The sequence below is a fragment of the Hyla sarda genome, chromosome 8, assembly GCF_029499605.1.
Source record: "Hyla sarda isolate aHylSar1 chromosome 8, aHylSar1.hap1, whole genome shotgun sequence".
Classification (NCBI taxonomy): domain Eukaryota; kingdom Metazoa; phylum Chordata; class Amphibia; order Anura; family Hylidae; genus Hyla; species Hyla sarda.
In genome coordinates, this window is record NC_079196.1 from 20,254,353 (window position 1) to 20,269,931 (window position 15,579).

Consider the following 15,579-nt stretch of genomic DNA (forward strand, 5'->3'; position numbering starts at 1 on the left):
CTCCTTTAACCCCTTAAGGACACATGACGTACTGGAACGTCATGTGTCCACTCCCGATGTATAACGCGGGGCCACGGCGTGGCCCCGCGTCATAGCGAGTCGGGCCCGGCCTCTAACAACGGCCGGGACCCGTGGCTAATAGCGCGGCATTGATCGCTGTGCCGCGCGCTATTAACCCTTTAGACGCGGCGTTCAAAGTTGAACGCCGCGTCTAAAATGAAACCGAAAGCATGCCGGATAGCTCAGTGGGCTGTTCGGGATAGCCGCGGTATCCCGAACAGCTGACAGGACAGCGGGAGGGCCCCTACCTGCCTCCTCGCTGTCCGATCGCCGAATGACTGCTCAGTGCCTGAGATCCAGGCATGAGCTGTCATGTGGCAGAATCATCGATCACTGGTTTCTTATGAGAAACCAGTGATCAATGTAAAAGATCAGTGTGTGCAGTGTTATAGGTCCCTATGGGATAACAATGATCAGTGTGTGCAGTGCTATAGGTCCCTATGGGATAACAATGATCAGTGTGTGCAGTGTTATAGGTCCCTATGGGATAACAATGATCAGTGTGTGCAGTGTTATAGGTCCCTATGGGATAACAATGGTCAGTATAAGAGTTCAGTGTGTGCAGTGTTATAGGTCTCTATGGGAGCTATAACACTGCAAAAAAAAAGTGAAAAAAAAGTGAATAAACATCATTTAACCCCTCCCCTATTAAAAGTTTGAATCACCCCCCTTTTCCCATTAAAAAAAAAACACAGTGTAAATAAAAATAAAAATAAACATATATGGTATCACTGCGTGCGGAAATGTCCAAATTATAAAAATATATCGTTAATTAAACCCGCACGGTCAATGGCGTGCGCGCAAAAAAATTCCAAAGTCCAAAATAGTGCATTTTTGGTCACTTTTTATATCGTGAAAAAATGAATAAAAAGTCCTATCAATGCAAAAATGGTACCGTTAAAAACTTCAGATCACCTCATACCGCCCCATACACGGAAAAATAAAAAAGTTATAGGGGTCAGAAGATGACAATTTTAAACGTATACATTTTTCTGCATGAAGTTATGATTTTTTCCAGAAGTGCGACAAATTCAAACCTGTATAAGTAGGGTATCATTTTAATCGTATGTACCTACAAAATAAAGATAAGGTGTCATTTTTACCGAAAAATGTACTACGTAGAAACGGAAGCCCCCAAAAGTTACAAAATGGCGTTTTTTTTCAATTTTGTCTCACAATGATTTTTTTTTCCGTTTCACCGTAGATTTTTAGGCACAATGACTGACGTCATTACAAAGTAGAATTGGTGGAGCAAAAAATAAGCCATCATATGGATTTTTAGGTGCAAAATTGAAAGAGTTATGATTTTTTAAAGGCAAGGAGCAAAAAACGAAAAGGCAAAAACGGAAAAAACCCCGGTCCTTAAGGGGTTAAGTACATTCATTGCATTCATCCAAAACACAGCCCACTTGTACACTTTGCAAACCTTTTGCCCAGGTTTTGCCCAGTTACTGGCTTCTACCAGGGCACCAGTATAATTGGGTTCTTTGTGCATTCTATAACTTAAACCTCTCCCCCTGTGACCCTGTCTTTTGGGGTACCGACCTCTCCCCAACCACGGTCACGGACCCTGACCTGTTATACAGTGAGGGAGAAAAAATAAAGATAGAGATAAGAAAGAAGTATCAGTGCTTCAAGGTAAAAATAATCACCAAGATACCACCTTTACAGACATTCAAATGCCTACATTCAGATTGGGAAGAGAAAGGTCTGTTCAAAGTTCCAAAACAAGGTCCCGACCAGTTTCCCCCATCAGATATTCACAGTTTCATCAGGGAACCTACTGTTTTAACAATTGATGGTCACATGAAGTGCGACATATATTTGTCATGTCAGCGTGGTTCAATGTGGGAACAATTAGTTACCACTTAATACCAGGTTTGTTATCATTGTTATCACAATGACAATGTCAAAAAATGTTGGGGTTTTTGCTTGCCTATGAATGTAGGGAAGCAAAATCCAAGTCACACATTGGAATAGTGTGGTGAGTTGTGCATGTACAACCATTGTCTGATTTAAAGTTAGAATACCCATTTAATTTTAATGTGCACCATGTAATTCTTCAATTCCCCTGTGGTGGCGCTGCATGGAAGTAGAATACATATTAAAGGGGTAGTCCAGTGGTGAAAAACTTATCCCCTATCCTAAGGATAGGGGATAAGTTTGAGATCGCGGGGGGGGGGGGGGGGAGGTCCAACCACTGGGGCCCCCTGCGATCTCTCTGTACACGGCCCCGGCTCTCCGGCCAGATAGCGGGTGTCGACCCCCGCACGAAGCGGCGGCCGACACGCCCCCTCAATACATCTCAATGGCAGAGCCGGAGATTGCCGAAGGCAGCGCTTCGACTCTGCCATAGAGTTGTATTGAGGGGGCGTGTCGGCCGCCGCTTCGTGCGGAGGTCGACACGCCCCCTTCCCGCGGGCTGTCGGGGCTCCGTACAGGAGATAATGGGGGGGCCCAGCAGTCGGACCCCCCGCTATCTGCAACTTATCCCCTATCCTTAAGATAGGGGATAAGTTGTTCACCACTGAGTCACCACTGGACTACTCCTTTAAATCCCAGTTGATCACTGGATGTCCCAACAGTGGAATAATCTTAAATGAAACTATGTTCAGGGGATCCGTCTAACAAAAGTATAGGACCCCTTTATGTATACAGTATGTCCAACTATTCAGACACACAGCATACTGTAAGTAGAAGAGCCTCACATCTACCCCTGATCCCCACACCTATTCATCATAACTGAGCTCTGACATTGAATGAAGTGCAGGAACTGCTGGAGGCTTTGGAGAGCGATCGATTACTGGGCGATCAATAATTACACCAAGGGAAAGTATTGATTTGTTGTATTTTAGCAACAGTTATGTCTGTTCAATTCCAAAAATATACAGTGTATACAGCGTAAGATTAATGGTCTATGTGTCCTGGATAAATAGTGAATATATAAGATATATGGAACTAATATGGATGCTGGGCGTCCATTGACCTCTACCCAACGTCCTAGAGGAAGAAGGGAACCATCTCACGTGTTATTCTGTTTTCTAAATAAAGAACTCATGCCTGACACTGACATCACTGGGCAATGGGATGGTTGAAGAACGTCATGGAAATCCATGGAGATGTCCTGGGGACATGGAGAACTCAATAGAACAGGCGGGTAGTGACACATAGAGAGGATACACCAGATGGACAGGCTGGAGACAACTCCAGAGCATTGAGGCAAGGTTGAGATCAGGAAAAATCTTATGGGGTGGTCTTCAGAAGAAGCAGGTAGACCATACATAGGCTAGGACGGGTATGTATTGACCTACCTTAGCTAATCTTCGAGCAACCATTCCAGTTCCACTAGGCAGGAATAGAGAAGGAATTGGTTAATTACATAGGAAACCATTTTTGGGTTCTAAACTGTACTAACTGCGAGCGCTATGTCTTGCACCATCATCTGGCTACAGGTCAGGTGAGGAAGTCCACCTCTGATATGTGGACATTGTGGGTAGGATCTGACCCCTTGCCGTGGTATTCATATGTTTCATTCGAATAGCTGACCCTGTTCTAGAAAGTATCAGTATATTGTAGGAAGTCCTCGGAACGGCCAACAACAAGAGAAAGACCAAGAAGTCATTTCAAGGCAGTGATCGAAGAGAAGGATGAGAACAATTCAAGAAGGAGACGAAAGTGAAGGGAAGGAGGAAGCCTCAAATGAAGTGGTTAGGAAAGAAAGTTCCACTCGAAATATGAGGGACTCAGTAGGACATGAGGACTTCGAAGAGTTTGTCCTGAACTTTGATGACTATGATCTTTGGGAATCCATCAAAACCCATCTATCCCAACCTGATGGAGACGGCGTCCGTGAGTAAAACTCTTCTGTTTCTAACGTGTTTATGGCATGTATACTTTTAAGTGATATTTTGTGTTTTATTACTATTTCCCGAGATATGTAGGTTTATAGTTTGTCTGACACTTTAGTTAATAGTCAGATGGGCGTGAACTTAATCTTAATAATGGAAGTGAGATCAGGTGATGGGCAGGATTATACAATCAGTGGGTGGGATTGTTGTACATTGAGGGACGTGTAATCCTAATTTTCACCCCTAATGGTATAATCCCACCCATTCACACCCATCTGACTGATTTCCTAATTTGTCAGACAAATTATAAACCCTCATATGCTGGTAATGAAAGGGTGTATCAAGAAACTGTAAAAATATGTTCTCAGGGTACCCTTAACTATTTAATAATAGTTGATTCTAATTGTTTGGGTAGGTTATGGGTCATCTATTAAGGGGTTGTGTATTCACAGACAACCACATTCAGTTTGGAGCCATCATGGAGATCTTGGCACCCCCTTCCCCAAAAAGCTGATTTTGCCCGGGAAAGTCGGGGCCAGCCATTCATTTTTCCCTGCAAACAAAAATCTGTAATACATAGATGACTTGTCTCTTCTAGACAGAGTGGCCCTCCATTCTGGCTTGTAGAGACAGGGATCCTGAGCGCCTATGGACATCATAGAGGGGGTAGTCTCTATGACGTCCATATGAAATAATAGGGCATACGTGGACATGGGATGTCTTCATAATACGGTCCTTTCCCCTCGTGACGTCACACCCCGTCGCCTCAATGCAAGTCTATGGGAGGGGGTGTGGTGGTTGTCCTATAGTCCCATAGACTTGCATTGAGGGGGCGGGTTGTGACGTCACGAGGGGAAAGGGCCGTGATGTCACGAGGGGAAAGGGCCGTGATGTCACGAGGGGAAAGGGCCGTGATGTCACGAGGGGAAAGGGCCGTGATGTCACGGGCCTCTGGCCCCTGCATCGCCCGTCATAGAGGATAAGATGTCTAGGGGTGGAGTACCCTTTTAATCGTTGTGGTGACCGGGGGTTAGGAATAAGTGTTTTGTGGTTCAGCTGGGAGTTGTAGTCCTTTATCTAATACGTCATGTGGCAGGGTATAGAAGCTAACCCAGCATTCCCTGATGACTCAACCATAACCCTTTTGTCCATGAAGCTGTTCCCATATACAAAGTGTAAGGATGAAACAACAGGATTTAGTGAAAAAACTTGTAAAACTTTACTGAAACTTCGGATGCAATTCCAATAAAATTAATTTGCTTTAGTATTATTTGGAATGTTACAGCTTCTCAGTCAAAAGAATAGATTTTAGGTCACTGTCCCTTTAATTAGTGCTTTATATGGCACTCACCCGCTATGTACTGAAAAACAGGATACTTTATTGAACTTGTTTAAAAATCCATTGTAGTGCAACAACTTCCTTGGACAAATGCAGATGCCCAAACAGACCTGGAAAAAGTTACAGCCGTTTCACGCAAATGCGCTTCATCAGACTCCACCAGTTGCTGCACGTTCACAGGGGGGTTCATATCCACCCACCTGATGATATGCATCAACCCACTGTTACAGGTAGTGCAAAAGACAGAGTTAAAAACAATTCCAAAAATGCAACAGTAATGTTTATTTATATGAATAATCACAATTCAGATAAAAATACCAAGGTCAATTCTATCATTCAAACCTATCCTCTCCTGAGCGTTAGTTTTAAAGGGGTACTCCAGTGGAAAACTTTTTTTTTTTTTTTTTTTAATCAACTGGTGCCAGAAAGTTAAACAGATTTGTAAATGACTTCTATTAAAAAATCTTAATCCTTCCAGTACTTATTAGCTGCTGAATACTATAGAGGAAATTCTTTTCTTTTTGGAACAAAGAGCTCTCTGCTGACATCAAGAGCACAGTGCTCTCTGCTGACATCTCTGTCCATTTTAGGAACTGTCCAGAGCAGCATATGTTTGCTATGGGGATTTTCTCCTACTCTGGACAGTTCTTAAAATGAGATGTCAGCAGAGAGCTCTGTGTTCCAAAGAGAAAATAATTTCCTCTGTAGTATTCAGCAGCTAATAAGTATTGGAAGGATTAAGATTTTTTAATAGAAGTCATTTACAAATCTGTTTAACTTTCTGGCACCAGTCGATTTAAAAAAATAAAAGTTTTCCACTGGAGTACCCCTTTAAGGATCCAGCAGGATACAGCTTTCTGCCTATCTACTCCAGCAACTTCCCAGTTTGGTTCACTGTGGTGCAAGGTGCAAAATGTAGAATTCACTTTACACAATCAGCAGTGACTTGGCATGGCAGCACTAAGAAAGTAATGTAATTCATAGAGGCCCTTGTTCAGCCTCTCTTCTCTTGCGAAGACAAAGTTCTCCCTCTCTTAGGCTGGGTCCACACTACGTTTTGTCCCATACGGGAGCGCATACGGCAGGGGGGAGCTAAAAGCTCGCGCTCCCGTATGTGACCGTATGCGCTCCCGTATGTCATTCATTTCAATGAGCCGACCGGAGTGAAACGTTCGGTCCGGTCGGCTCATTTTTGCGCCGTATGCGCTTTTACAACCGGACCTAAAACTGTGGTCAACCACGGTTTTAGGTCCGGTTGTAAAAGCGCATACGGCGCAAAAATGAGCGGACCGGACCGAACGTTTCACTCCGGTCGGCTCATTGAAATGAATGACATACGGGAGCGCATACGGTCACATACGGGAGCGCAAGCTTTTAGCTCCCCCCTGCCGTATGCGCTCCCGTATGGGACAAAACGTAGTGTGGACCCACCCTTAAACAGATTTGTAAATTACTTCTATTAAAAAATCTTAATCCTTCCAGTACTTTTTAGGGGCTGTATGCTACAGAGGAAATGTTTTTCTTTTTCGATTTCTCTTCTGTCACGACCACAGTGCTTTCTGCTGACACCTCTGCTGTCCATTTTAGGAACTGTCCAGAGCAGCATATGTTTGCTATGGGGATCTTCTCCTTCTCTGAACAATTCCTAAAATGGACAGAAGAGGTCAGCAGAGAGCACTGTGCTCCTCACCTGGCTCCGGCCGTCTCCTGGGGTCTTCTGCTCTGGTCTGAGATCGAGCAGACCAGAGCAGAAGATGACCGATAATACTGAGCAGTGCTATGTCCTATGCATAGCACTGAACAGTATTAGCAATCGAAGGATTGCTATAGATGCTAAAAAGTGTAAAATAAAAGTTGAAAAATGTAAAAATAAAAAGTAAAAAAAAAGGGAAAAATCCCCTCCCCCAATAAAAATGAAAATTGTCAGTTTTTCCCATTTTACCCCCAAAAAGCGTAAATTATTTTTTTATAAATATATTTGATATCGCCGTGTGCGTAAATTTCCGAACTATCAAAATATGTTAATGATTCCGTACGGTGAATGGCGTAAAGGTAAAAAATAAAAAAAAGTCCATAAATGCAGCTTTTTTGTCACATTTTATAAAAAAAAAAAAAAAATTATAAAAAATGATCTAAAAGTTTTATATATGCAAATGTGATATCGATAAAAAGTACAGATGATGGCGCAAAAAACCCTATACCGCCCTATATACGGAAAAATGAAAAAGTTATAGGTGGTCAAAATCTGGCGATTTTAGATAACTGATTTTGTACAAAAAGTTTTAGATTTTTTTTATAGCGGTACAAAAATATCAAAGTATCTAGCCATGGGTATCATTTTAATCGTATTGACCCACAGAATAAAGAACACATGTCATTTTTACCGTAAAGTGTACAGTGTGAAAACAAAACCCTCCAAAATGTGCAAAATTGAGGTTTTCATTGAAACTTCCTCTCTAAAAAATTTTTTTGGGGGGTTCGCTGTAGATTTTATGGTAAAATGAGAGGTTTCATTACAAAGTACAATTGGTCACGCAAAAAACAAGCCCTTATATGGGTCTGTAGATGGAAATATAAAAGAGTTATGGATTTTAGAAGGCGAGGAGGAAAAAACGAAAACGCTAAAATAAAATTGGCCTAGTCCTTAAAGGGGTACTCCGGAGAAAACCTTTTTTTTTTTTTTTTTTTTAAATCAACTGATGCCAGAAAGTTAAACAGATTTTTAAATTACTTCTATTAAAAAATCTTAATCCTTCCTGTACTTATTAGCTACTGAATACTACAGTGGAAATTCTTTTCTTATTGGAACACAGAGCTGTCTGCTGACATCATGAGCACAGTGCTCTCTGCTGACATCTCTGTCCATTTTAGGAACTATCCAGAGCAGCATATGTTTGCTATGGGGATTTCCTTTTACGCTGGCACTGTGCTCGTGATGTCAGCAGAGAACTCTGTGTTTCAAACGGAAAAGAATTTCCACTGTAGTATTCAGCAGCTAATAAGTACAGGAAGGATTAAGATTTTTTTTTAAATAGAAGTAATTTACACATCTGTTTAACTTTCTGGCATCAGTTGATTTAAAAAAAAAAAAAAAGATTTTCACCGGAGTACCCCTTTAAGGCTAAAATAGGCTTGGTCCTTAAGGGGTTAAAGCATCTCTTAAAGGGGTACTCCATTGCCCCAGTGTTCGGAATATTTTGTTCCGAACGCTGTGTGCGGGCTGCAGGGTTGTAACGTCATGGCCACGCCCCTCAGTATGTCACGCCACATCCCCTCAATGCAAGTCTATGGGCTGTGGGGGTCGTGACATCACGGCCATGCCCTCTTGACATCATGCCACACCCCCTCAATGCAAGTTTATGGGAGGGGGCGTGGCTGTCGCCACGCCCCCTCCCATAAACTTGCATTGAGGGGGCGTGGTATGACTTCACAAGGGCATGGCCGTGACGTCACACCCCCACAGCCCGCACCCAGCGTTCGGAACAAAATATTCCGAACGCTGGGGCAGTGGAGTACCCCTTTAACAACTTCCAACAGATGGCTGTACCATATCACACATGGGCATATATCCTATATTTTGTTTTCCTAGTATATGTCCTTTTATACTGCACACCTTTATATGGAATTAGGAAGACCACTTTACTATTCTACATCGCAAAAAAGGGTTTTATCAGCCTGAAGGCGGCCAAAGGGTCGCCCGAACGTGATGTTAACACTGCCTAATGCATATCATCAATATACCTGTTGGTGATAGCTTACAGATAATTGAGTAGTACTGTATAGGTTTAAAGGGGTACTCCACTGGAAAACATTTTCTTTTAAATCAATTGGTGCCAGTAAGTTAAACAGATTTGTAAATTACGTCTATAAAAAAATCCCAATCCTTCCAGTACTTATCAGCTGATGTATACTACAGAGGACGTGGAGGAGTAAAAGGGAACCCTTGAATACCGGCGCTGCGACTCTTGATGATGAAGACAACGAAGTCCAGGTTATAGTAAAGGATCCTTGGCAGGACCATTTATTGAACAAAAGTCAAATAAAACAAAAAAAAACTGTTGATTACGCATTTCGGGAGGAGCCCTCCCTTCCTCAGATCAGGGTACACAAACACTACCATGCAGGATTTATATAAGGCTACAAGATGGTTGCCAGGGTCAGGGGTAGCCTTATATAAATCTTGTAGTCTGGCACCCTGGCAACCATCTTGTAGCCTTATATAAATCCTGCATGGTAGTGTTTGTGTACCCTGATCTGAGGAAGGGAGGGCTCCTCCCGAAACGCGTAATCAACTGTTTTTATAGTTTTCTTTTACTTTTGTTCAATAAATGGTCCTGCCAAGGATCCTTTACTATAACCTGGACTTCGTTGTCTTCATCATCAAGAGTCACAGCGCCGGTATTCAAGGGTTCCCTTTTACTCCTCCTCGTCACACTTACAGGACGACCTGGGTCGTTCCCTGCAACCCGCTGGCTTGACAGCGACTCATCACTGATGGAACCCCGCTACATAGGGGATACACACCTGTTATTTCTACCTTGAGCCATCTATAAGCTCCGTGGGGAAATCTCCTACCCAACCCCCCCTGCACCTCCCACGTATATCCTGGGGTAATACACGAGGCGCCGCTTGCCGATCCTTTCCCTTTTTTATCTCTCTATAGATACTACAAAGGAAGTTTTCTTTTCTTTTTGAATTCCCTTTCTGTCTGATCACAGTGCTCTCTGCTGACACCTCTGTCCATGTCAGAAACTGTCCAGTGCAGGAGAGGTTTGTTATGGGGGTTTGCTCCTACTCTGGACAGTTCCTGATATAGACAGAGGTGTCAGCAGAGAGTACTGTGATCAGACAGAATGGAAATTCAAAAAGGAAAGAACTTCCTGTGGAGCATAGAGCAGCTGATAAGTACTGGAAGGATTAAGATTTTTAAAGGGGTATTCTGCCCCTAGACATCTTATCCCCTATCCAAAGAATAGGGGATAAGATGTCAGATAGCGGGGGTCCCGCTGCTGGGGACTCCCGGGATCTCGGCTGCAGCACCCACCTCAATGGCTTCCAGCAACGATGGAGGCTTCGGATCCCGACCACGCGAGCGAAAGAGCGTGACATCACGACTCCGCCCCTGTGTGACGTCACGCCCTGCCCCTCAATGCAAGTCTATGGGAGGGGGCGTGACGGGCGTCACGCCCCCTCCCATAGGCTTGCATTGAGGGGGCGGAGCGTGACATCACACAGGGGCGGAGCCGTGACGTCACAACGCTCTGGCCCCGTGATCAACAGTAATCAGACCCGGAGCGAACGCGCTCCGGGGACTGATTTTAACAGGGTGCGGCGTGCCAAATCACGGGGGTCCCCAATGGCGGATAGGGGATAAGATGTCTAAGCGCCGGAGTACCCCTTTAAATCAAAGTCATTTACAAATCTATTTAGCTTTCTGCCACCAGTTGAAAAAAAAATGTTTTCCACTGGAGTACCCCTTTAATGTATGTATTTTTAAATAATTTTGTGCTCCCAGTCCGAATCCCATTCTAACCCATCCACATTGGTTGTCTCCTGTGTCTAGTTCTTAATTTGGATGAACCTCCAGTGCTGCGCAGACAGCTGGTAACAAAGAACCGCACCAGCCGTAAGGATGCCACTGCCATCCCACCACTGACTAACTGGGCCAAGAAAAAAACTGAAAAGAAAGCGCCCCATGAGGTAAACCAATGGAGCCCCAAAAAGAGGAGTATGTATGCTGAATATTTTACATAACAAGGCCAGATTGTGTAATCAATTTTCTGAGTCCCTTAAAGGGGTACTCCAGTGAAAAACTATTTTTTTTTTAACCAACTGGTGCCAGAACGTTAAACAGATTTGTAAATGACTCCTATTTAAAAATCTTAATCCTTTCAGTACTTATCAGCTGCTGTATGCTCCAGTACTTTGCTTTTTAAATTTCTTTCCAGTCTGACCACAGTGCTCTCTGCTGCCACCTCTGTCTGTCTCAAGAACTGTCCAGAGCAGGAGCAAATCCCCATAGCAAACCTCTCCTGCTCCGGACAGTTCCTGAGACAGACAGAGGTGTCAGCAGAGAGCACTGTGGTCAGACAGAAAAGAAGTTTTAAGGGGTACTCCACTGGACAAATTTATTTTATTTTTTTACTCAAGTGGTGCCAGAAAGCTAAATAGATTTGTAAGTTAATTCTATTTAAAAATCTTAATCCTTCCAGTACTTATCAGCTGCTGTATGCTCCATAGGAAGTTATTTTCTTTTTGAATTTCCATTCTGTCTGACCACAGTGCTCTCTGCTGACACCTCTGTCCATACCAGGAACTGTCCAGAGTAGGAGCCAATCCGCATAGCAAACCTATCCTGCTCTGGACAGTTCCTGACACGGACAGAGGTGTCAGCACATAGCACTGTGGTCAGACAGAAAGGAAATTCAAAAAGAAAAGAACTTCCTCTGCAGTATACAGCAGCTGATAAGTAATGGAAGGATTTGGATTTTTTAATAGAAGTAATTTACAAATCTGTTTAACTTTCTGGCACCAGTTGATTTAAAAAAATATTTTCTACCAGAGTACCCCTAGGGGTGCTACCGTGCTGACAACTTATCCCCTATCTAAAGGATAGGGGATAAGTTGCCTGATCGCGTGGGGTCCCGCCGCTGGGGACCCCCGCGATCTCGCACGCAGCACCCCGCTCTCATCAGGTCCCGGAGCGAACATCCACTCCGGGTCTGATGACTGCCGATCACGGGGCCGCAGTATCGTGATGTCACGGCTCCGCCCCCATGTGACATCACCCTCTGCCCCATCAATGTAAGTCTATGGCAGGGGGCGAGACAGCTGTCTCGCCCACTGCCATAGACTTGCATTGAGGGGCGGAGCGTGACGTCACACGGGGGCGGAGCTGTGAAGTCACGATCACCGGCCCCGTCATCAGACCCATAGCGGATGTTCGCTCCGGGGCCTGATGAGAGCGGGGTGCTGCGTGCGAGATCGCGGGGGTCCCCAGTGGCGGGACCCCGCACGATCAGGCAACTTATTCCCTATCCTTTAGATAGGGGATAAGTTGTCATCACGGTAGTACCCCTTTAATGTGGAGACAGACTTTTTGAGACATAATATCATACAAAAAGCCTCCCAGCCATGTACTCCTGATGTTACTTGGGCCCCTTCTGTTTTGTGTCTCCAGGTCTTTGTGGAGCTGAACGAGCTGGTGTGTGAAGGAGTCCATGAAATGCAATGGAAAGAGACGGCTCGCTGGATAAAGTTTGAGGAAGATGTGGAGCAGGACACATCTCGATGGGGAAAACCCCATGTGGCTTCCTTGTCGTTCCGTAGTCTGCTCGAGCTCAGGAAGACCATCACCCATGGTGGGTTTTTTAGGTTCATTCACTGACGTTTTGAGGGATCCAATTTAGCAAAAGTGTTACATTTCTTTGTTTGTGGAGTCTTTAGACACTACAGATCTTAAAGGGGTATTCCGATTTATTAATTTTTTATTTGACTGTGTTACAGCGGCTATAAAGTTAGTTTAGTTTATAATATAGTGTCTGTACCTGTATTTCATGGTGGTCTTGCAATTCTTCCTTGATCTTTGCCCCAAAGTTTATTTTTAACAGCATACAAAATGAGTGTCGCCTCAGGTTTTCCCAGTTTGCAGTGCTGCCCGAGACATTACATCACTAGTCAGGTGATGACAATGAGCCTGTCTTTGCTTTAATGGGTGAAAAGACCGCTGGGTGGGAGAATTTGCAATAGCTGGAGGCACCCTGGTCAGAAGACACTGGTCTATTGCATTGAAGGGAGCACTAGTGTGTTTCAATGGGTGGAGAGGCTGATGTGTGGGAAGGAGAAAAGGGACCTCACACTTCTAAACAAGGAATTATGGGACTTGTAGTTTAAGAGAATAAACTCCAACAGGAAGTAGCCAGTTCACATAAAGAATAAAGATAGCCACAGGGTTATGGAAATCTCACAACATAGCCAATTAGCCCCAAGACAAGCACGAATCCTTTCTAATCATGTCCATTACTGTACATACTAAAATCACCTTATGGTGGAGAACCCCTTTAAGATTCAACCGATAAAAAATCCAGCTCAGAATTAAAGCGGTACTATAAAATGTCTGATCACAGGTGTCTCGCTTCTGGGGACCCCCACGATCTCTCCTGCAGCCCCCCTCCCCCGAGTCATCAGCAGTAAGGAGCTAAGTTAGCTCCGTGGCTGATGACTCACGATACAGGGGCCGTGGGCGGGGTGCAAAGTCATGAGAGGGCGGGGCCATGATGTTACGAACCGCCAACCCCTGTATCGTGAGTCATCAGCCATGGAGAAAACTTAGCTCCTTACTGCTGATGACTCGGGGAGCTGTAGGAGAGTTCGTGGGGGTCCCCAGCAGCGGGACCCCCGCGATCAGACATCTTATCCCTTATCCTTGGAATGGGGTATAAAATGTCTAGAGGTGGAGTACCCCTTTAAGTCCAATTCTGGTGTTCAGGATGGTGCACCCAACACTGGACATAAGGAACTGTTGGACATGTTACTGTGCTTCTGTGAATTTCCCATTGCTATGGGGGTATCAGTTACTGGCCTCTATGAGTACCTAGGGCCAACAACGTTATGGGGACATCTGTGTTTGACATATGGAGGATATAAGTGGTTGGAAAACTGTAATGGGGGCTTCTGTTTTCGATATACAGGCATGGCAGCTTCTGTGGCTTCACAGTGACAGAGATGTGGCATCTCTGGCCAATGAATTGATATGGAGGTATCTGTGAATTGTACCGGTGGAAAACAATTTTTTTTTAATCAACTGGTGCCAGAAAGTTAAACAGATTAGTGAATTCCTTCTATTTAAAAATATTAATCCTTCCAGTACTTATTAGCTGCTGTATGCTCCAGAGGAAGTTGTGTAGTTCTTTCCAGTCTGACCACAGAATGCTCTCTGCTGACACCTCTGTCCATGTCAGGAACTGTCCAGAGCAGGAGCAAATCCCCATAGCAAACCTCTCCTGCTCTGGACAATTCTTGACACAGACAGAGGTGGCAGCAGAGAGCACTGTGGTCAGACTGGAAAGAACTACACAACTTCCTGTGGAGTATACGGCAGCTGATAAGTACTGGAAGGATTCAGACTTTTAAAAGTTCAGAGCCATAGACAGCTACATCCAAGTTATGAGATTTCGATTCCTTCTCACGTCCATGATCCATGTCCCGGTGGCCTTTTCCGCTGCAGACTGACACTATACACATGAAAAATAATACCATATATTAGCATAGTAAATGTTACTTGTCAATAAACTTTATTCAAAACAATGTAGGGACAAAATTCAGTCCTTTATTTTACTGACTGTGTTTGTATTACAGGAGCCGTACTCTTGGATTTGGACCAGACCACCATGCCTGGAATCTCCCAGATGATCGTAGAGACCATGGTGGTTTCTGACCAGATCAGAGTCTACGATCGTTCTAATGTTTTGCGGTCACTTTTGTTGAAGCATAGGTAACCTGTCAATGGCAGATCGCCCATGTCATAGATACATAGCTATATCTGTCTAAGAGGCTAAAATGTCTTATTGGTCTGTAGGAGTCTATGGCCTCTCATTTAGTTATTGGCATATATCACCTTGACGTTCGTGGAGAACGACCTTAAAGGGGTACTCCACTGGCCAGGGTTTCGGCTGCGTTCGTAACATTCAGTTCCGAATGCTGTGCTCGCGCTGCGGGGGTTTGCCATCCCCCCTCATGATGTCAGGTCACGCCCCTCAATGTAAGTCTATGGGAGGGGCGTGGCGGCCGCCACGCCCCTCCCATAGACTTACATTGAGGGCCATGACCTGACATCACGTGGGGGCATGGCCGACCCCCACATCGCACGCACAGCATTCGGAACTAAATGTTACAAACGTAGCCGGAACACTGGCCAGTGGAGTACCCCTTTAAATTATTATCCACTAGATACTCAATGGATATTTCCTAACTGTTTGTTATGGTAAAACGCCTTAAATGTCACTGTTGTATCTCTTTGGTAGCCATCCTAATGATGGAAGAGAGTCTCACCATCCTCGTAACACATCCACTTCTGGTCCAAGCAACCATGTCACACCCAACAGCCCATCCAAAGAGACCACCACCAATAATTCCCATAGTGACCAAGACAGCAAGCAGGTAAGCCAGGCCAGTGGGTACTGTCTTCAGGATCGTCATGCTTTGTTGGGTTTTGAGTTGGTGAAGGCCGTACGCCTTGTTTTTGCCCAATCACCTTGTTTACTGTGACATCACAGAACTGTAAGAGAACACAACGTCACAGTGCTGGTATAATGCACATAGGGATGTCACAGT

At 44.4% G+C, this 15,579-nt stretch overlaps 1 protein-coding gene across 5 annotated transcripts in view; it reads left to right on the forward strand.

The window, feature by feature from the left end:
- SLC4A3 (solute carrier family 4 member 3) overlaps positions 1-15,579 on the forward strand; it is an 88,919-nt gene that overhangs the window by 39,687 nt on the left and 33,653 nt on the right. For 2 of the 5 annotated variants that reach the window (XM_056535895.1, XM_056535894.1), the window contains exons 2-5: positions 10,811-10,947; positions 12,428-12,608; positions 14,605-14,740; positions 15,270-15,405. In XM_056535895.1, coding sequence (XP_056391870.1) covers positions 12,473-12,608; positions 14,605-14,740; positions 15,270-15,405 — 408 coding nt within the window. In that variant the 5' untranslated portion in view covers positions 10,811-10,947; positions 12,428-12,472. Of the gene's footprint in view, positions 1-2,674; positions 3,910-5,316; positions 5,478-10,810; positions 10,948-12,427; positions 12,609-14,604; positions 14,741-15,269; positions 15,406-15,579 lie in introns of those variants that run through there. The other 3 variants (XM_056535893.1, XR_008847190.1, XM_056535892.1) reach the window with 3 other exon arrangements.